The 21,640-nt window shown below is 42.2% G+C and overlaps 1 protein-coding gene across 2 annotated transcripts in view; it reads left to right on the plus strand.

Annotated features, from left to right (window-relative positions):
• Positions 1-21,640, plus strand: part of LOC127372569 (inositol polyphosphate-5-phosphatase A) — a 138,325-nt gene that overhangs the window by 28,890 nt on the left and 87,795 nt on the right. For both annotated transcript variants that reach the window (XM_051416465.1, XM_051416474.1), the window contains exons 2-3: positions 11,453-11,494; positions 21,475-21,575. In XM_051416465.1, the coding sequence (XP_051272425.1) occupies positions 11,453-11,494; positions 21,475-21,575 (143 nt within the window). The remainder of the gene's footprint in view (positions 1-11,452; positions 11,495-21,474; positions 21,576-21,640) is intronic.

Raw genomic sequence — 21,640 nt, forward strand, 5'->3', positions numbered from 1 at the left:
TGAGTAACTGCGTTTTTAGTTTTTATTAGGCCCAAAAAAAGCCACACAGGACACAGCCCAAGATTAACTCAGTCAAGAAAGGAACAAATCCAGAAAATGTATTAAATCAGGACATGATTGTTGCTTATTCTCTGTGACCACCAGGACAGATGTTGTTGAGTACTGTGTCAATTGTTTCATTTGTATTTGGTCACTAAAAAAACAATAGACAGATACAGCTCTCTAATCACAGGTGGTTGAATATGAACACGACTCGGTGTGGATCACAGTATATTTATCTTTGCTAGGTCGTAATTACAGTGTGGTGGGTCTGGGTGGCATCAGAAACACCAGACACTCCCTTCCTCTCTATGTGGTGGTATACAGTATTTCACACACACACACACACACACACACACACACACACACACACACACACACACACTCTGTTATGCAAACACACAAACAGATTGAGGGCTTTTGCAGGGCACATTTGGTGATTCATAGATTCCCTTGTTTTATTAAGATCAGTGTGGAAACAACTAAGCTTGACTAAAATGGTAAAACTTTGTTCTGGTGACCCACAGAGAGAGACATGCTAAAATGCTTCCTACTTGAAGCTGTGAAGAGTTAGTATCCACGTTGTATTTAATGAGTGTATGTATATATTGTACTGTATTACTCAACACAAGGCTCTTAATTCAATTCACCAGAGTAAGTGGAACAGTTTAAAATGCGTGGCAAACATCAACCAATGTGGAGGTGGGGATGATGCCTTCACAGCCTCTGTTCCCCATTCAGATACAAGCTTTTACAGCCCTCGTGGGTAAGTGTTTGACAGTTTAAAGAGAGATTTTGGATGGGATATCACTTTGGCACTGTGCCTTCTTCACAATCCCCAGGGGTTTGACAAAGCCCCAGTTGATTATTTTTAGGCATCTTGTAGAGACATGTCCTGGTTTTTGTGGAGCGCTGCACGTGCCTGACCTTTACGCACACACGTTTTACTGCACATGGACTTAAAAAATGTAATGATGCATTTCAAAATCTGCAGATTTCATAGAGGCTGCATTCACTTTTTCTCAGGTTTTGCTCCAACAGAAATATCATTAAGTGTCAGTATTGAATAAAATCCAACTTGTTCCTAAATTAGGACATTGCCATATGTTGGAGGTTCCTGTTTATTCTCAGGGAAGAGGTATTTGAGTGCAGCACAGTAGCTCTGTGCATCATATTGTTGAAGGGAGTTTGCTGTGTGTGTTGAGTAACACATGGCAGAGGTGTGAGTGGGAGAGCTCACACTATTCAGATAGTAGCAAAGCTCTGTCAGTTGCTGGGCTCCCTTTAGTGTGTGTGTGTGTATTGCACAATGCGGACATCGTTCAACACCACATTTTACAAGGACAAGCAATTTCCAAGATCAGAAATGTCCTCGATTTTGATCTGCCTTAGAGGTGAATTACAAACTGTAAATGTCTCCAGGAAGCCATTAACTGTATAGCGTCACCCTCAACAGATACAGTATCCTTCTATCTAGAAGGTGTGTGAGGAGCTGTTGGGTGGTATAAGTGTGTGCTGCAGTCTCATGCAGTGAGGAAAAAGGCGAACCGCACAGCTGTGGTTGCTCTGAGTGCTGTAATTTCCTGTTTTCTGATGACACTCAATCTACACAAATCCCAGCTGATTGCAGTGTTGATTCACACTAAAAGGGGTGGGTGTGCGCACATTTGTATCAATACTAGTTTTCTGTTTTCCTTTGGTCACTATTCCACTACTGTATTTACCCTGCAGCTACCATTCTGTGTATGCTAAATGTGTACTGTTTCTGTCTGCTTTAAACATGTTGAGCTACATGCTTTGTAAACAATTGCAAATCTAATAGATACATGTACGTTTCAGCCGGCCTCTCTCAGGCCTCATCCTCTGAAGTTCCTTCATAAAACGATGATGTGTGTGGCACTATTCAATATCTTCAACAGCGATACATGTAGAAAAAAGAATGTTTTCATAGCAGAGTAGAAAAGCCATAACTCCATCAACCATTCTCTATACCTGCTTCTGTCTTCTGTTGATGATGGAGGGGGGCTGGAACCTGTCCCAGCATGCACTGGGTAAAAGGCGTGTAAACGCCCACAAGCACTAGAGAGCTAGCAAAAATGCTTAAAAGAAAAATCAGTCGAACAAGAAAGCAAAACTAAACAGAACATTATGGGTCTTATTCAGCTGTGGTGACGTACGAAATGTCACGAGGTAAAACGACGACACTCGCAGATTTCATTTGCGTCAGGATGCTCGATGGAAAGCAGCTGTTAATGTTGAAATGGTTCAAAGTAGTGCTGGATGAACCAGTGTACCAGTTTTAATTTCCTGTATGATATAACACCACACTGGTGCATACCTGAAACAGTTGCTATAACTAATCTGTGTCTTACTTGTGCAATGGAACATCTGAGAAAAGTATTTTATGTCAGATTATAGCATACAATTATTTTAAAATAACATAAGCAGTGTTGTTGGGAGGGTTAGGGTACGCTAACTCTACTCCTAATCCTGTATTCTGTGTACTCCTGATAGTAGGATAAGCCCATAAATCCCATAAAAAGGCTCAGTCATGCAAAAAAAAATAAAAAATACTGTGATACAAATTTTTGGTCCCATGGCCCAGCACCAGCTCAGAGTGGCACGATCAGCTAGGTGTTGTACAGGATTAGAGAGATTTAGCTGCAGCTGACTGGGGAATTAGTGCCAACAGATGTTTATGTCAATGAGCCAACTAATATTCAAATAACAGTAGTAGATGGAATGAAATAGAATAGAATATGTCTTTATTGTTCTTTATCAGTGTGGGAATTTGTCTTCAGCTTATCAGAACAAGATACAACGTCAGTAGTAAAGCAAACACATAAACAGGGTCATATTACACGTTTTGAAACAGTTTGTGTCAAACCTTTATGTTTTCATTCACATTTACTTAACGCTGATTTTCTGGGAATCTTCTGTACACTCATGGCGTTGCACCCGTTTGTACATACGTGATGGAAATAGTGAAGAAAATAAACCTTGAAAAAGAAGCTCAAATCCTGCATACTTTTTCACCCCCACACAAGTGGGTGAGCTCGACGGATTGTGTTTCTGTAAGTTTCAAAAACAGTTGGATGCAGGCCCCCCCTGAGACTGAAGCTGAGAAGGTGTGGGGCCTATTAGACGATTCGACAAGCACTTTGAAGCATACTGACACCTCCTTCATACCTTGTCCTCTGGAAGGAAGAACACATCTCTCAGGAGTCAGCTTAGGTCTAATTTAGAGTCTCCTCAGAGTGGGTTTGCTCTAATTAATTCCATAATGAGCCTCTTTGATGTGGAGTTACATAAAACACTGAGGGGACACACCTCCGCGTCATTCGGCCTCCGCCGAGCAACTGCGGAGGAGAGTTGTTAGGGAAAGTGACATCGGCGGCAACCTGTTGAAGGACGCAGGGCCAGCCAATCAACTGATCCCCCTGCTGATTCTCCAGCTGCTCTCCTTCCGCAGGTCCCCTCCCTCGTTCAATGGCCTCCATCTAGGCAGGATATTTTTAGTCAGCTGCCCGCTCCCCTGAAAGCCAATAACCTCCTTTCTAAGAGTCTGTCGACACACCATACACAGGCTGCCCATGCACAAGGCGCTGTGCCATGAGGGTCGGGGGGGAAAACAAGGCTTTGACGTGAAAGGCCTCTGCTGCATGCCCAGTGCCACTGCTGTATCTTTTTAACATCTTCACTTCCAGCAGCTTTTTGTTGTTATTAATTAGGCTGTTTGCGTTGGATACGAGGAAGTGAAATCCTGTTATTAAGACGTAATGGCTATAATTCAGTTGGAACAATATCAAAGCACGGCACGGACTCTTTGGAAATATGTTTTAGTGAGCTGTGGTTGTTTGGAGAAGCATTCCAAGCCTTCCTGGTTGTGAAAGCTGTCACTGATTTATACTTGTATTCGTTTTGCATGGCAAATGAGGTGGTTATGATTTGGAAAAAATTTAACCATCATGCCTACTACATAGTTTGTCTGCTCAAATGGGACACGACTTACTGAATACGTGCTTGAAAGTGTGGTTTTTATTCGGTTCTCTGAAAGGTGTCACAAGGTGTTACTATTATAAAGATATTTTGAATATAGAAGGACTAAAATAAACAAGAAGACTAAGCCGGATGGTACTAGCATTGTGTGGTTGGTTACTTCTGAGCCATCTGTACCAACCCTTTAATGCTGCTATAATCAGTGTTTTTATACAATTGATCATATTACTGTGTGTCTGTGAAAGGTGCCGCTTGTAGCAATTAATGCACTAATTTATCACCCAACAGATCTACAGAGCGTTTTGGTTTGGGGTTTTGGGGTTTTACCACCTTCTCTGGTTTGGTTCATCCACCACTCTCATCAAAAGGCTCAGATAAACCCACTGTGAGCAGCCTGCACGGCTAAAAGTCAGCGACTAGCTGGTGAACATAGGGGGTCATTTAGCAGCTAAAGAGCCAGATATTCCCCTCAGGAGTTGGTAGAGACTAAAAACAGAGTGAATAGTGTACTTGCATTCATACAGTGGACACAAACAACTCCTAATCATGCTTATGTTGCTATCTCTGGCTGAAGTAATGCTGATGTGTCGGTTGGGAGGGTAAATGGGCAACATGTTCACCATATCAGCTTTATAAAGTGATAATCTATCGCAGTTTGTTGTGCCCAAAACAATCGAACCTGCATTCAGTTCCAGCATCGAAGATTGGGCTCAGACAAATACAGTATCATGGCTTTTTATGGTAATAAGTACACTGCTGCTTAAACGGGGTGGGGGGGGGGGGTGAGTATGCAGACTTTAAAACTTTTCTTGACATTGTAGTGTTGTGGAATCTAAATTTTAAAATATTTTTATAGCTCTCAACAAAACTGAGCTACTGACATAACTGACTGACCCCTCTGCATTAAAATCAAGTTACTTCCTGGTACTGTATATGGCTGTGGCACGACAACCGGAGCTGGCTTGTGGATGTTTGACCAAGGGCAGGGTTGTCCACCATAAATATTATCTTAGAATTGATCATTTGTTACATGGGTTGTCTGGACTTTAGTATTACATTTCCATAAACGCGAGGGTCGTACAAGAGATTTAAAAACAGAATCGAACTTTCCGTCCCTAAAATGGGTCAAGCTCCGAAAACACTGGATCCTCAAGGGCCACACAAGACCTTATGCAACTGTTTTTAAAAGTTGAGTAGTACCCCTAGTGTCCAGAACATCATGTGTAAAATCACTGGCCCTTTGCATGTAAGATTTTAACTGGATGCTTGAATGTTTTCCTCCTCGTTGCTGTGCTTTGTGTAGTATTAAATATTGGCACACAATTTCAGCCGTCAGCAGCTTCCATTCAGAAATGTCTTCATCAGCCCACATCCTTGAAGGCAGTGTGTCAGCCACGCCAGATAAAAGCATCCACCTCATGCATTCACGTACGTTGCTGAATGTTTTAAGATGTCCTTCGCTGAGGCTTGAACATGTGTGCACAAGGTTGTTCTATTCTCAGTCACGTGTCAGATTTGCATTAGAGCGAGGTCTACTTCTTTGTATGTCAGAGAGTGAGATGGAAACAGTCAACCCCATTAGAGCCGTTCTGTACTGTACCTTGGTTTATAAATTGTGTCTCAAATGCAGCTTTTTTTTCTTCCCGTGGTAGACCTGTGTCTGGTATTAGTGCCAGGTGTAACCAAGCAACCGTTGCTTTTTTAAGACTCCTCATCTCTACTCTCTTCTTTTCAATTATGGAGGTTGCATGCTGCAGAGCAAAGGTTTTTTTTTTTATTTTTATATTTAAACTATATTTCTCTTCTTCCCAGGCCGGTCTGGTCTGAGAAAGTGAGAGCTGGCCATGTTTTCTGGGAATGTAAGAATAGCGCAATTGTTGGGAAAGGATGAAGCAAAATAACAGCCAGCGGAGACGGGAGGATGGGCAAACCTAGAGATCAGCAGAAGCTAATGAAAATAATATTATTGTAGTTGAAATTGAGGCCAAGAGCATACAGCGTGAGGATTGCTTGGAGTATGAGGAGTGGGTGCAGAAGGAGGAAACTCATGTGGTGGCCATGTGTTCCCAGTAGATCGCCCCAGGGGTCTGTAACGGGACGGAGCTTTGACGTAATTTCCCTACCAGCCTCAGTTTAAACGCTCTGCTGTAATACCAGGATGGGCTGAGGAATGCTGCTACTCTGTTATCCAAAGAATTCCTCACTGATGAGCCACAAGGGGACGGACGGTGTGTGCACTTCAGGTCGCGACCTCTGAGGCTCTGTGGGAGCCTGAAGGTTGTGACCTCTGCAGTCCAGCAGAGCAACGTGTACTATTACAGTTCCCAACCTTTTTCCTCAAGGGGCACTTTTTCTATCATTTAGTAAACTGATGAGCCCTGACTCAGTGGCATATTTTATGGATATAGTTTGTGTAAAACGAGTGGTTTGGATGAATTTTGAGCAGATTATTTCCTGTTTAGGGAACTTTTTATGCAATTCTGTCTTTATTTTTTTTATATTTCTTTAACATTGATACTTTCTAGTGTTAAACAATTTACTTCGCATTCACTTTTCTTCACAGAAGTAAACCAAATGCTGAGATAAAGCCCTACTGTGTATATTTTTTAAGTTTTCTTGCACACCTAAAAATCAAGAAGGCCTTGCGACCCCCCCATTGGAGCTTTGGCGACCCCCACTGCACTATTATACCTAATTCAGAGCAAGAGAACATTTGGTCACTGCTGACAGACTACCTGCTGATAACATTCAGTTACTTCTGATTCATCACTTCCTATTTTTTATCATACAGAGCTCACCACACACTACATGGGCATTTATTTTCTGCAAATATGGACAATAAGACGAGTCCTTAAAATCAGATTACATGTTTTTTTGTGTTTCAGTCTCATTGTGGTTTACGTTAGATTCAGTTCACAAACTTCTCACATACACATCTAGTGGCGTTTAGTCATAGAGATACTTTAGGTTTGTTCTTGCTTGTGAAACTTATGTGGGGGGACTATTTATGCTCCAGAAAGTAGTTCCAATAAAAATGTGTTGACAGGAGGGTGTTTCTATAGGTTCCACTGCATTTGGCAGTTGTTTCATGTTGATACCACATAACCTCAGCACGTAAAATGAAAGTACTGGCATTACTTGACACATTTTACAGTGTAAGTGAAACCCTTTCCCATACACAGCCGCTCCAAAGTGTTACCTGCTACAACTTTGATACTTATATAATATCAGTCCAAAGTCATTCACATCATAGAACTTCAGATTGTAGTTCTGCTCAGCGTGAACACACATTTTGACCGCCATTCCCAGCTACAGTGCTTTGCATTGTATTTGTTAATTCAAAGAATGAATTTGCAGTTGGCAAATGTCTTGTCACAAGATACTCATACCTGGACTCAGTGTTGTGATGTCCTAGTTAAAAAAGAGTTTTGTTTTATTCCTCAGCTCAGACTGGAAAGGAAGAGATCTATTGTTTACCACTGTGAATGCCGGTGATAAAAAGATCAAGAGTGCAAGGACACTTCAGATCTACCTTTTTTAAATGGCTGTGATTTTAAATATATTTCCACTCAGAACCCAAGCAGAGTCTCTTAGTTCCCCACGCTGTCTCAAAAGTAGGCCATCGACTGAGAAAACAAGCATGGGCAAAGAAGAGAGAGGAGGTGGAGAGAGCTAAGCGAGCGATAGAGCGGGTGGAGGAAGAGGAGGTGTACGTGGAGGAGAGGCAGGGGAGAGTATGGGTTTATTTTTACCTCTCTGCCAGTATAGCCCCACTTTCTAATTAACTGCCAATTAACTTCTGATGAGCTCGGGGCAGGTGGCAAAGTGCCGCGGCTACAGATATAGACTCGGTTCGCCCTCCCTTCGCTTCCGCTATTAGCCCACTTTCTCTCCAGGGCCCAGGCCTCCGAGGGCCCGCCGGCCTTCCTCTGAGCCACTCTGGCAAGGCCAACATCTGTTCCCCAGAACCATGGCATCAGAGATGGGTCAGCCTAAATCTGAGTACTCTAGAAGGCTCTGGATGAGTTCCTACCCGACCAAGCTGCTGTAGCTGTATTCGTTCCACTCTCTGCTCTGCGTTGAGGCGATCTAGGACACATACTCCCCAGATGAGATACTTTAACAGTTGTTTGTAAAACTGTCAACAGTATGGTTTTATTGCCTCATTACCATGGTCACCCCTCGCTTCATGCAAAATTACACTTGGTGGGATTACATTCATTTCCCTTGCACCGTGTGCTGCCGAGTGTGATACACAATGAAATCACAGAGAGCTCAGCTAACTGGTGCTGGGACAAACAGCTCAAAACATCTGGATTATTCATTAAAGATTGTCATTTTACTGGGTGGTACTATCACTCGGATCCCACACTTCTGTTTTTAAACTTGAGACACACAGTAACATTTGCCAATAAGCCACCAGCTCAAGCATGCACTGTGTGGTGCGCCACAACCCCGAGAAACACACACTAAACAGTAAAACTGGTGTGCCAGTGTAAACTTCTGACTCTACTGTATGTGGCCCTTCGCGATACTGCCAGGATGGTCAGGTGGGAACTCTCTGGTTCAAACCTTTCTGTTCCTCTGTCTGCCCGTCTCCGTCTCGCTCTCTTTTTCTCTTCCTCCATCCATGTGACTAATGACAAGGTCCAGTGCTTATGTCCTTATATAGACCTATGCTCTGTCTGATCTGGCTGAGGCTGGGACGATGGTGCACACACACACACACACACACACACACACACACACACACTTGCTCAGTCTTGAGACATTTAGGTGCCCCTGGAAATATCAACATATATGGGGCACGAGTTCTTGAACCGCATGAATTAATCTGTTAGTGTGTTTCTTATATCTTTGGGAAGTAGACGTTCTGCAATTTATTATTAATAGTTGATTTTGGGAAGCACACTTATTGGCTTTCTTTCCACGAGTTAAGGCACGGACGGTGAACGTGATTTGGGTGTGACATCGGTGACCAATGATGTCACTTGCGTGTCGCCTGATGGTGACATAGTTAAATAAACTTAAATAAACAGCTTGACCTGAAGTTAGTTTCATTTTTACAAACTTCACTTACCTCCAGTTCCCTGTTAATGACACAGTGCTACACGCCTCTCCATCCAGGATCTTTTTGTCCTCTTTTTTGGGGTCTTTTCAGTATAAATGTCACTTCATATAAACAGTGCGAGCTGCTGCTTGCTGACCATTCATTCAGTGTATTTGCTCAGCCGTAAGGTTTGTGCTCTCTCCCGACTTCAGAGACTAAAAAACAATTTCTGCAAGTTGGTCGAAACAACATTCATGTGTACTAGTCTTCAGGTTTGTCTCGAGCTTAATCTGAGAAGATTGATACCACTCATGACTAGTGCTAGAGCCAGGAGGCCTGCTAGCTTAGCTTAGCATGAAGACTGGAAGCAGGGGGAAACAGCTAGCTGAGCTATGTGCTACCAGCCCCTCTGAAGCCCACTAAATAATCCTGTATATTGTTTGTAAAAACTGCAGTTTGTAGTTTTTGGAGTCACTTGCTGTCACTATTTCTTGGCAAACAGCCCGGCGCTGTGGTCTCCCAGAGTCTTGTCACAGTGAGGTTGCTCAGCAGTCAGCACGATAGGTGGCAGAGAAGTGCTTGGTAAACAGAAAAAAACTGTTATTCGTCAAGAAATAACAGTTTGTACCTCCCTCTTCGACCACAAATTGCTGTTTTTTACACAACTCTTTGTATACAGGTTGAGCAAACAGCTTTAGGGTTATTTTGGAACTGTGAAGTTTTTTAGTTAGTAAATTACAGAGTCGTTTTGTTACAGGAATTTAACCACTTTATGTATCAAGGAGCACAGGTAATAAGTAATGTTAATGTTGATGCTTTGTCATACTTTGTGGAGTGTTTCTGGAGATGTAGCAGATGTAAGTCGTGACTGGCGACACGTTGCGTTCTCCAAAGAGTGGAAGCGGCTATGGTGATTCACTCATAGCACTCTCCGTTATCAAGGGATATGAAGGTTTATGAGCCAGAGTGTATTCGTTATGTGCATTTAGTGCTAGTGATATTATTTTCAACAGTTTCCTTATTGCTCTCCATGATGTGTTTATTGTCTATACTGTATAGTGCCGTTGTATTGTTGCTCAGGCCTAGTGAACCCTGGCACCCCGGGACACCCAAATTTCACCTTTTGTATTTAATGCCAAACATTTGCTACAATTATGGATATTCTGCAAAAGTTGTATTGTCCGTTTCCCCCTTATTAAGTTCTACTTTTTGTGTCAGTGATGTCAAACATCCATGAATCAGTTAGCAACTGTTTCAGGTTGACGCTACTGATTTTCCATCCTTATTTAAACTACAGTGAGACATTTTGAGAGATTTCCATGTAAAGCAAAGACACTCAGGCACACTGGTACTAAATTAATGTTGATCACCGAGGTAGGAGTGTTATCACTGACACATCAGTTCATTATTATCTCACGAGGTGATTGTGATGCTAAAAACTCTCCTGTTCGAGCGGAGATGTCATATTTTATTTTGCTCCAGAGTGAAAAACGTTATAATATCAAAATATTAAGATTGTTTTGTCAAATAGGTAAAATATTTTTAGACAGTGTTTTCATGCCCTGATGCCATCCAAGGATACTGCACCTACTTCTCTAATATATTAGGGCTTTGTTACAGATACCAACAGAGCCTGCAGATCCCTTGTGTATTCTTATTATAGACTAGTCTTGTTAGGACAAACTCTCCAACACACACACACACACACACACACACACACACACACACACACACACACACACACACACATACACACACACGCAGAGCCGTTCATCAGACCTAGTTATCGACATAGGGAGATCTCTCCTTAAATGGTAGACTGCCCAGGGCCCTGTCTCTGTTTCCACTGCACAAACCAAATGGAGTCCATGTCTGGGAATAGCCTTTTAAAGTGGAGGAGAGGGAGGGAGGGAATGACAGATACAGGCAGAGCGAAAAAGAAGGTGAGAGAAAGAAAGATGGTGAGAGGCTTGTTGATGCCCTGGAGAACAGGATTCGTGACCCTGAGAGAAAGAGACTGTAATTGGAGGGAGGCGACTTCCTGTCAACAGACACAGACACGTGGTTGCACATATATTAGATAGACATCCCCTCACTTGTGCACAAATGTGTTTGTAGTGAGGGAGATCTTACACATTTTGTCTGAGAAAATGTGTCAAACATCAGAGTTGAGTCCAACAACAAGACAGTATCTGCTTTCAGTTTGGTATTTTTTGCTATATGATTGCCAAATGATGTGATCCAATGCAACCCATCTAGCATTTGAAACATGCTAAAACACACGCTTTAAACCACACTGGATCTTAAAATATGAAAATACTCTAAATGAAGTCACTAACAACTGCTCTTCTCTTCTCTTTCCAGCCGGAAAATCTACAGAAAACATGGCTGAGGGAGTTTTACCAGGTAAGCGACACAGTATCCAGCCTCAAATCTGTCATGGTGTTAGTACAAGTGACATATTACTGTTGGGGTCGAAGTCGAACACAAACCTTGTTTGTTCATTATTCTATAAATGGTGGTTATTGCTTGTGACATGTCATAAATTGTCTAAAATAAATTAAAGATATCATTTAATATGACAGAATTTAATTAATATATGTCATCGGAATATTAAAACTCCAGCTTTTATAATTGCAACATTTGTTTTTTCCACATCATCCTCTCCTTATTTGATGCAGTAGTGGTACAGTGGGTGTGCTATTGACCCGAGCAGGCCTGGCATGTGTTTCTATAGCTTCAAGTGTTATCATGGGACTGTAACCACAAACCTTGAGGCTGGTCCACGTGATTTTCTTTTTCAGTTGAAGCACTGTAGAGTCAAGTGAAGGCATGTGCTTCATATAGTTACAAAATCTAAATCTAGTCTGCCATAGCCTGATCAAAAGCTTTGATGCACTTTCTTCTTAACTTTTCTTTCTATCTTCAACTGATTCTGCTTGGTGGGGAAACTAATATTGCAGACTAATGTTGGGTTAAGCCGCTGTGATGTTATTCACCTTATTTTCACCCCTCTAAATGCATTGTTTTTTTTCAGAAAGCGAAAAGCTCGAGCTCAGTCATGTTTCATATCTTACCTTTCATCTACATAGGAACCCCTGACAAACCACAACTCTTTCCACTGGGGTAAGGGAAGTGAGACAGCTAGAACTCTTAACTGCTGTCTGAAAGTGACAGACAGACAGAAGAGAAAGGGAGTGAGACACAGATCAAAGTTGTACTGGGGGTGGAATTAGCAATTATAAGTTTTCTCTTTCCTCTTCTATGGAGCCCGCCATGTTGAACCACCATGTTTCTACAGTAGCCCAAACACTGGCTCTTGGTAGGGCTTTTTTCATGTGTTTTGCAGCCACCATAGTTTCTTCTTCATGCTTGGAACATGAGCAGTATTCAGTTGGTTGCAATCTGCAACTTCACTGCTGGATGCCACTAAACCCTACACACTGGTCCTTAAATTTGGTGCAATATCTATAGTAAAAATAGTTAATAATGTCAATTACACTGGGGGAACAGCTGGGGAGCAGACCTTGAATCTACATGTTAATTACTTTCTGTCGCGATTTGAATAAAGCTTTCCAAGTATAATGCAATCCTAACAGCATTATGTGTCTTCCCTCACGTGTAAACGTCTTAAATTGCTAACAGTTCATGCTAATGCTACAGTATATGCAGTGCCTGAAATGGGACAGTACCCTTGTTTCTTACTGCGTACTGCCAGCTCCTGGTGAGACATTCAGCAAAAACCCACCCTACTTTGCCACTGATTGGCTAGTAGTTGGTTAGTGATGAGTGAGATGATGAGCGTTAGAAAAAAAGATCAGGGTCAGAGTGGAATATAATAGTACGGGTGGGTTATGTGTGCATGTCGAAAAAAGGCAAAAACAAATGTCAGTAAACTGCTGGGAAAGGCCCACTCAAAGGCCTGAAGCTCTTCTTCTATAACTAATAATACTGCACAATAGCTGCTGTATTAGTAGAGTTTATGTTCCTCACACACATAGTGAGAAGAGTTCAAATTGTAGTCCAGCAATGTCACTGTCTTGATAAATAACAGACAGAATGACACAAAGTCAGATAGAAACAAGATAGATAATGACAGACAGGCAAGGAGAAACACACTGACATAGACATAAAATAAAATTAGCTGTGTCTCCAAATTCATCAGCAAGGACGACTCAACGCTGCTGTCAGGCTCAATAGCCCGGTCTTTATTTGTGGTTCAGTGATAGAGCCATGAAAGTCTGAAGGCTGATGGTTAGCTCCAGCGTCCAGGCCAAACAGGAGGAGGATCCTACCTGGGTAGCGTCCAGGTACACACAGTTAGGTGCACACAGTTAACTACACCGAGCTCAGTGTGAAGAGGGTGATGTGCGGTTAAGGAGACACATTTTCATTCTAAAACTAAACACTTCCAGGCTCGGGGTGATTCTCTCATCAGGAAGAGGTGTGACTTCAGGCGGGTTTCAAGGTGCAGCTTTGTCGTAAAGACGTATTCTGAAATAACCGCAAATGATCCAGACACTTATTTTCCTGTCAGGGCAACAAAACAGGTTTATTAGTGAATGAATGAATAACTGTACCGTGTAGTTAGGACTACTGAAGGAATAGTGCTCAGTGAAAGTGAAAGATAATGTAAGAAAAGGTCAATCCCACTTCAGAGGGCATAGCAACTATATATTATTATTATATACACAGTGAGGTAAGGATACAGTAAATGAGAGGCACAGTTTTTTTTAAAGAAATGTGTTTCTGTGGGCACAAATCAAACATACTTTTTGTTTCAAGCGTTCTCAATAGTAATGTCGGAGCTCTTCAGTTCAGAGAAGTGAAAAGGATATTTTGATAATGCCCGATGTGTTTAAATGTAGCCAGCCTCTTCCTCAGGTGCCTTTTGGCTCCTAGTGCCTGCATTTGTGCACATATTACGCATGATCTATTTTTCACTTCTCTGCATTGAACAGCTCCCCTTTTATTTTTTGTCTGCTGCTACGGCTCCCACAGAAGCGGCGGAGGAAGCTGATGCTCCTCCGCTGTTTCTGCTGCGTGGACAGTGCGACAGTCGCTGGAAAAAGTTGTTAGTTCAGACCAGTATGTAAACAAAGTAAATAAACGGAACGTCAAACACAGTCGAGAAAAACACACACATCTTATTTACTATTCCCAGGAGGCACTGGTCCATTGGTTGTGACAGAATATATTCCAGACTCACCCTGAACACACACACACACACACACACACACACACACACACACACACACACACACACACACACACACACACACACAGACACAGACACACACAGCCAGACTGTCGTCGTTCTGTTTAGCCTCAGGCACATACTCAAATACTGTCGCTAGGACGTAAAAGTGTATACTTCTAGCCTAAAGAGATAATATTTAGGTGTTTAGATTGTTCACAGCTCTTCTCATGGGGATGTTTAAAGGACCAGCGTGTAAGATTTACGGGCATCTAGCAGTGTAGTCGCTGATTGCAGATCACAAACCATTGCAAGGGTGAGGGAATGGGAACGGCACAATCTAGTAGCGGCGATCCTGGCGACTAATGTTGATCGATTAAGTGTAAGTGGACTAGCCAGTGGTATTTTCTTTTCAATGCCATTTTCTCTGAATTGTGCCGTCTCGAACAGATCTGTTGTGTGAGGTTAGATGTGAGGGAGTGAAATCAGTTGGTAGAATCCCAAAGTAGACCACAGTAACAAAATATTATGACTATATATTATATTATGACTATAACTGCACTAATGCAGGGACAAAGATGACTCTTTATCCGTGCATTAGTGCCGGGACGAGGGGCTTCCACCTGCTGGGGCTGTATCTCCAGCTGGTGGTCAGTGGCTGCATGAAGATGCAGTTAACTTGGTTTGAGTGAGATGAGCAACGTGTTACAGACAAGTCAGCTAATCACGCACATCCCTACTATCTAGAGCCAGTTTCTGTTTTTTCCTACTGGGCTACTGTAGAAACACAGTGGTTCAACATGCCGGACTCCATAGGAGGCCGCCCGCATCTGTAGATAAAAACAGCTCATTCTAAGGTAACGAAAACACAACAATTCCTGTTTTCAGGTGATTATTCACTAAAGAAAACATACCTATGAATATTATATTCCCATTCAGCTAATAGATCCTCCTAAATGTTACACACTGGACCTTTTGTCTTTTTTTGCAACAATACTTAGTACAGTACATGACAAAGACCTCAGAACAGCACTGTGGATACACAGCATTTGAGATCTATATTTTACTGCAGTGCATCTGCAGTCGAATGCTCTGCCTGTAATGGATTGCCTCATGTGGGAGTCATAGATTTTCTCAGAAACTGAACTCACTTTATACAGATTAAACATGATGCAGGACTAATAACCAATAGCTAATATCCTGATAATTGCCAGACCAATAGGTTCCATTAATTCTGCTTAATGTCACGTCACAGAGACATACTGTGGCTGGCCTCATGACTTCTCCTTACCAAATCCTGCTTTCCCCTCAAGAATGTTTTTCCTACATGATCCTGCTCCCGATCAGACAATACAGTGGAGTCCCAATCCACTATTTGGATTTTGCCACAAATGATAAATACCTAAGGACAACCTTTAAAGACACAATTTAAATTCTTTTCACTATAAACAATCGTAATACTACAGACGTGGTGTATGATTTTTATAAAACGCTTTTTGGACATGTTTGAGGAATTCTGAAACAACATAAAAATATCGCAAAACTTAGCTCTTCCAAGTTTAAAGATGGGTCACAGACACTTCTGATACTGTAGCTTCTGGTATCTATTATTATAGATTTAAATGTAACACAGTTGACAGGAACCTCGAACCTGTATGCCTCAATTGGCTCTGATACTAATGTTTGAAACTTGGTTAGTCAGCCCAAATTTCCAGTTTTTGTAGTTTTTATGGTTGCTTTTGCATTAACCAAAAATGAATATATTAAATGGGCCCCATTATGCCATAAGAGTTTTATTTTCTGTACAGCTTGTCACCAAAGTTATAATTAAACAAACATCTGCTCAGCTGCAGTCTGTCAACCTAGCTTCACTTCTCCCTCATTATTACTGTCACTGACGTGCCAAAACATGTGGATTGCCAGGTGATTCCAGCCTGTATGTTTTGTTTAGCACTGAGGTGTGTGTGTGTGTGTGTGTGTGTGTGTGTGTGTGTGTGTGTGTGCGTGTGTGCGTGTGTGCGTGTGCGCCTATGGAGAAGCATGTCTTGGCTATGGCTGCTGAGGAATTCTGTTTGCATTGTGCAGAAGGCTTGCACACTTTAGAGGAAAGTATCACGTCTGCTGTGTATGTAGTGAGAAAGAGGAAAAGAAAAGCATGTAGAGAGAGAGAGAGAGAGGGAGAGGGAGAGAGAGGTGTGCCCCTGTGTGAACCAGGCAGGCCTGTAGCCTCACGCCAGCTCTGTGCCGCTGCCGGCTGACGTCATGGAAAGAAGCATCAGACTCTGAACTCGGCGCGGCTGGGAACAACCAGCAGTGACGGCTAGAGTTAACAACAATCAGCCATGCTGCGCTAGCTCATCGTGACCCCTCTGCACACACAATGCGCTCACTGTGTCTTCTGGTCCATTGCCTGCCATTTGGTCATGAACTCTTCAAACTATGATGCGTTTTTCACTGGAAACCTTCAGTGGATGTGAAAAAAGAAAAGCACATTGTATGTTCAATACACTATAACTTCTGCTTTGAGTTGACTTGGCTAGAATCCAAAGGTTGTTTCACACAGGAAAACTTTGCTCACACCCAAGAGATTGAATCTCTTTAATCATATAGGAACATCTTGTCACCAGGAAACATTTAAAGAAGACTTGAAACTGGTGTTGCCAATTCACACTGTAACGCCCCCCAAAAATGCAGCGTGCATCGCTGCTTCCAGGCGGCTGTATGCATTCCACACTCGGCCAACGGTTGCTAACTTGACGAGGAAAGAGCTGTCTCATTTTTTAATGCGTCGAAATGAATCACCCCAGTAGTTCCACTGCAACATCCTGGAAAATAAATAATAAAGGCTGTTTGACCGGCTTCTATGGAGGTATGACTCCAGCGAAAGAGTTGCCTGTTGATACCTGCGCTCTTACTAAATATCTTTATGTGTATCTGAATGTCTGTGTGTGGTATCTTTCTTTGAACGGTGCAGTGGGTCATAGGCAGCTTGAGGGAATTCCTCAAGGAAATAAAATGCTTTAATTTTACGACACACCTGGGTCATAGTTCATTGACGTGTTTACACCAGCTACTGCAAAACGTGATACAGTGCTCGCGCTTTCTCCTCCTCTGACTCAAATGTAGGTTCTGTACTGTAGTGCATTTCAGCAAGCAATAATGTATTCTTAACCATTTACAGGAATCTGCTCCTGAGTTTAAGGTTTTAGGGGTAAGAAACAGATATTTACATCTGGCAATCAGCGCTGACTCATTCATGCAAATGGTGTTGGAACAAAACACAAAAAAGATTGTGCTATTACTCATTCAGCTTTTTTTTTCATGTGTTTCTACCTGGTATGATGTCAGATGGCTAATTATAGGAAAGAGCACCGAAACATCCATCAGGCTTAGTTACAGTTGAAGTTACTCCCACTGCAAAAACATGTTTTAATTGACACAAGTTAGCAGAACCGTGTTCAGCTTAACAGGCTTCAGGGCGAGTTCTTGGGAATTTGTTTAAACCCTTGGTTTATTCAATGTGAAAGAACTACTGTTATTTAGGAGGGCCATGATACACAAAATGACTAAGGCTTTTTTGAAGTCTTTGCTTCTCATTTTCTTAGATCTCATTAGAGTGAGCAATCAAATTCTCGGGAAATCAGGACTCCCATCCTGCCTCAGGACATCCCAGGCATTTACATGTAAGCAAAGTAGGGTCATTTGCCTGCTCCACATGTGTACAATAGACTGGGTTGAATATGGGTATCCGGCAGTGCCACTGTGGTATATAAACAGTGATTTGCATTGCACCGCACTGAATTGAACAATCCCACAGCCAATTTGCATTGGAAACTTCTCTGGATCGTCACAGGCCAGTGACAGGTCAGGTGCCCACATCCAGTCTTGTGATCTGTAAATTGCAGTGTTGAAGTTCATCAGATAGATGGATTTATTAGATGTTTAAAGTGCCAATCTGTAAATGATTTGTGGCTCATGGACTGTCTGTTAACACCCCAGACCTGCCTGACATAGAAATGTATTGCAATTAAATATCTGATTTAATGTCTTTCTCTTTAAAAAAATCTTTTGAAGCGTGTGAACGCGCCGCAGTTGGACAGTTAAGCAAAGAATCCTTGTTGCACGTCAGCTCACAAACTCCTCATATCCCTGTGATTACTTTTCACCTCTAAATAGGAACCATGAAATAGGACTCAGGCTCTCCTGATTAGTCCTTATCAAAGGCCCTCTCTGTCTAGTAGATGATATCTGATGCACAGTGAAGCTTTTGACCCAGTTTATGAAGATGAAACTAACTGAAGAAACACCCACTTATATTCTTCCATATGAATAAAGATTGCAGATTGTCAGGAAGTATAAATATGAAATATTGGCGTTAAACATTCAGATGTGGCGCCAAACCAAAGCCCAGCCTCTAGCTTAAACAAAAGTGAGTCTGGATAACTGAAAATCCTCAGCTGATTCATTAGAAAGAGAGAAAGTTCTTTTAATATTAGATGTGGAAGCACATTTGTTAGCCTATTAGCATTCAGTGCACCCTCTTCAACTAAAACGTCTACTACTTGTGCACATACACATGGGACATTTGTAGTGCATCCAACTCTTACGCCTCAACTGACAAATGAACTCTGACTGACTGACTGACATTTAAAAAACTCTCTATTCTCACGTATTTACCTTTGAACATAAAACGCCTCTCCAGCAGAAAATATATTTTAGCCGCCTAAAAAAATAATGGATATCAGATATTAGGTGTATTTATATATAATATTGTCAGATAGCCCTTTCCGATCCAAATTAACCTCGATCGGTTTATGTGTCATTGTATGAGGCACCAAAGACACACACTAACACAAACTAGCTAACCGGTCGAGGCAGCGATGCACCAGTGTTCTGCAAGGTAAAATGATTGTTTGTGTGAAAGGAGTTTAAAGAGAGCATAGATATAATAATGGTAATGGATATAATGGCTATCCCATGAAACTGAAACTTCAAATCCTTTCAGCACTTTAACTGACACTTCACTCAGTTGTTACACTCAAGTTGACACTTCAACTTCATTCATTGCTGTTGCTCAAACTTCTTCTTTTAGTGCTTCCTTTTTTAATGGCTAATTCAACTCCTTTTGGAGAACTTGTAGTGTTTGGAACTCGGCTGCCACTTACAACTACAAATTCAACTGGTTTAGTTATTTCAAATGATTCAACTGCACGTGTTCAGCAGCGAACACGCTTACACTTTCTTCAGAAGCTTCTAAACTTATGATAGAGTTTGTGTATTTTATATGTCATGTATTCTTCTCTCTGATTAAAACCATAATGACCATCATAATAACACACAACCAGAAGCATTCTAGATGTTGTAAAGGATTGTGAATTACTGACTTACACTCACATACTCTAACAGGCCTCCTGTGCCTCCAGGATACTTAACATACACAGTTTGACTAATATGTAATTGAGACAAATGGGAACTTCCTTAGAATTCAAACGCTGTTAAGAATCAGGTCACGGTAAGATGGAGAGAAGAGAGAGAGAGAGAAAGAGAGACAGAGAGAGAGAGAAGATCAGAGGACACACCTCCATATCAAACACTTTGGCGTCTGTCATCATTGTGGGGTTGAGAAATGAGCCCATATGGCAGCACTCTGTCATGTCAGGCATGGCCAGACAGGCTTTTCTCACTACTGACACAGCAGCTGTCACTCTCTGAGGGTTGTTTAGAGAGGCCACTACTGTTGTTGCCCATCATAAAATCATGTTTTATAGATACAATATTTGGCATGTCAATATTTCGGGTCAGTCCTCGACTCAAATGTCAACAGATTTTCTTGTTAACGGTGGTGCATTTAATTGGATGTTGGCCACAGGTTTGCTCTTTGACAGAGTAAAGTAAGGTCACTGGTTGATGCTGTTTGGTTTTTGGCTGATAGCATTGGTGATTCTGGTAATGTAATTACCACCTGCATATACTGTCTGTTTGCCAGAGTAGACCTGAATTTACGGCCTGGAAAGATAAATAGAATGCAGTCGATTAACACAAGCACGAGCATGTGAGAGTGTGCACACACACACGCGCGTCACATTGGACTCTGACATTAGTTGCAAGCTCCTTGAGAGTGTGACCTTTTGATAGGTCCACTAATCTTTCCAAGTTTGAGCTGCTGTAGGTCCCCGCTCTTGGGTCATCGGGCTAAGTGACAAGCCATAGGTTGATGGAAAATCCATAGTGTTATTGCCATACATTACTTTTATTTGATTGGGCCTGTAGTGAGCATAATGTAACACCGAGGTGGGCTGCTGGGGAAGTAGCAAGGGCTCCGTCCGGGTCCAGGGACCATTTGCCGCTCCTCCGCCCCCCCACCCCCAATACCCAGTGACATTGATGTATGTCCTCTGCCTGCCATCTGTAGGCTCGACCCTGTGAGTGCTTGTGAGTGCTCTAAATCACTCCGTGGTATTGATTCTCCATTAGAGGTCAGCCACTCTGAACACCCCTGACAGGGTGCTCACAAACACCTTGCTGTGTGTAAGAGGGAATGTTAGAGGAAAGCAACATGAGGTCATGTGACTCTGGATGGGAGAGCTTTCAGGAAGTGAGCCTTACCACTTTCACCCTAGTGTGTAACCGCCAATTTGTGCTCATTACGTCAACAGGCAAGTTTATATGCTTCACCAACACGTAATTTTTCTGTGTTTCCTGGAGTGTTGCCCACACTCTAATAAGCATTCCTGACATTTTCCTGCAGCAGTGGAGTTGTTATTGGTATAGTGAGTGATGTGTCAGCACAAGTGGTGACGTGTGAGCATCTGTCACACCCTGCTGTACATACATACTGCGCTGCAGGCACATCCCTGATGGTAGATGAAGAGGGGCCGATGTTATGCTTGTGGAACAAGCTCACTAAGTGCCCTCTGCCTACATTAGCAAGGCACTTTGTCTTGTGTAAATATAGTAGCATGTCACAGAGTCGAGTTAGGAAGAATTGTAGAGGCCCAGCAGGCGCTACGCTCATATAGGTTTTGCACTCGACTGAATAACTCAACTTAAGGTTTGTTTATTATGAGCAAATGGGCTTCACTGTAGTGTTTTTACAGCTGTTATGATGCAGTAAAAAAATAAAGTACCGTGGAAGTGTTTGTCCCTTTCCTTCCTTTTTGACCTGTGTGTTTTCTCTCTTTCCTTACAGACAGTGCAGTCACATAAGCCTCACTTCTTGGCAGTGCACTGTCAAGAGGTGGGTGGGAAGAACTATGAGGCGTCCATGTCACACGTGGATAGCTTTGTCAAGTAAGTATAACGCTCATGGTGGGCTCATTTGCCTAATTGTTTGGATTACAATGCTAATAGCCGAG

This window comes from Dicentrarchus labrax, unplaced genomic scaffold (genome assembly GCF_905237075.1).
Source record: "Dicentrarchus labrax unplaced genomic scaffold, dlabrax2021, whole genome shotgun sequence".
In the NCBI taxonomy this organism is placed as follows: Eukaryota; Metazoa; Chordata; class Actinopteri; family Moronidae; genus Dicentrarchus; species Dicentrarchus labrax.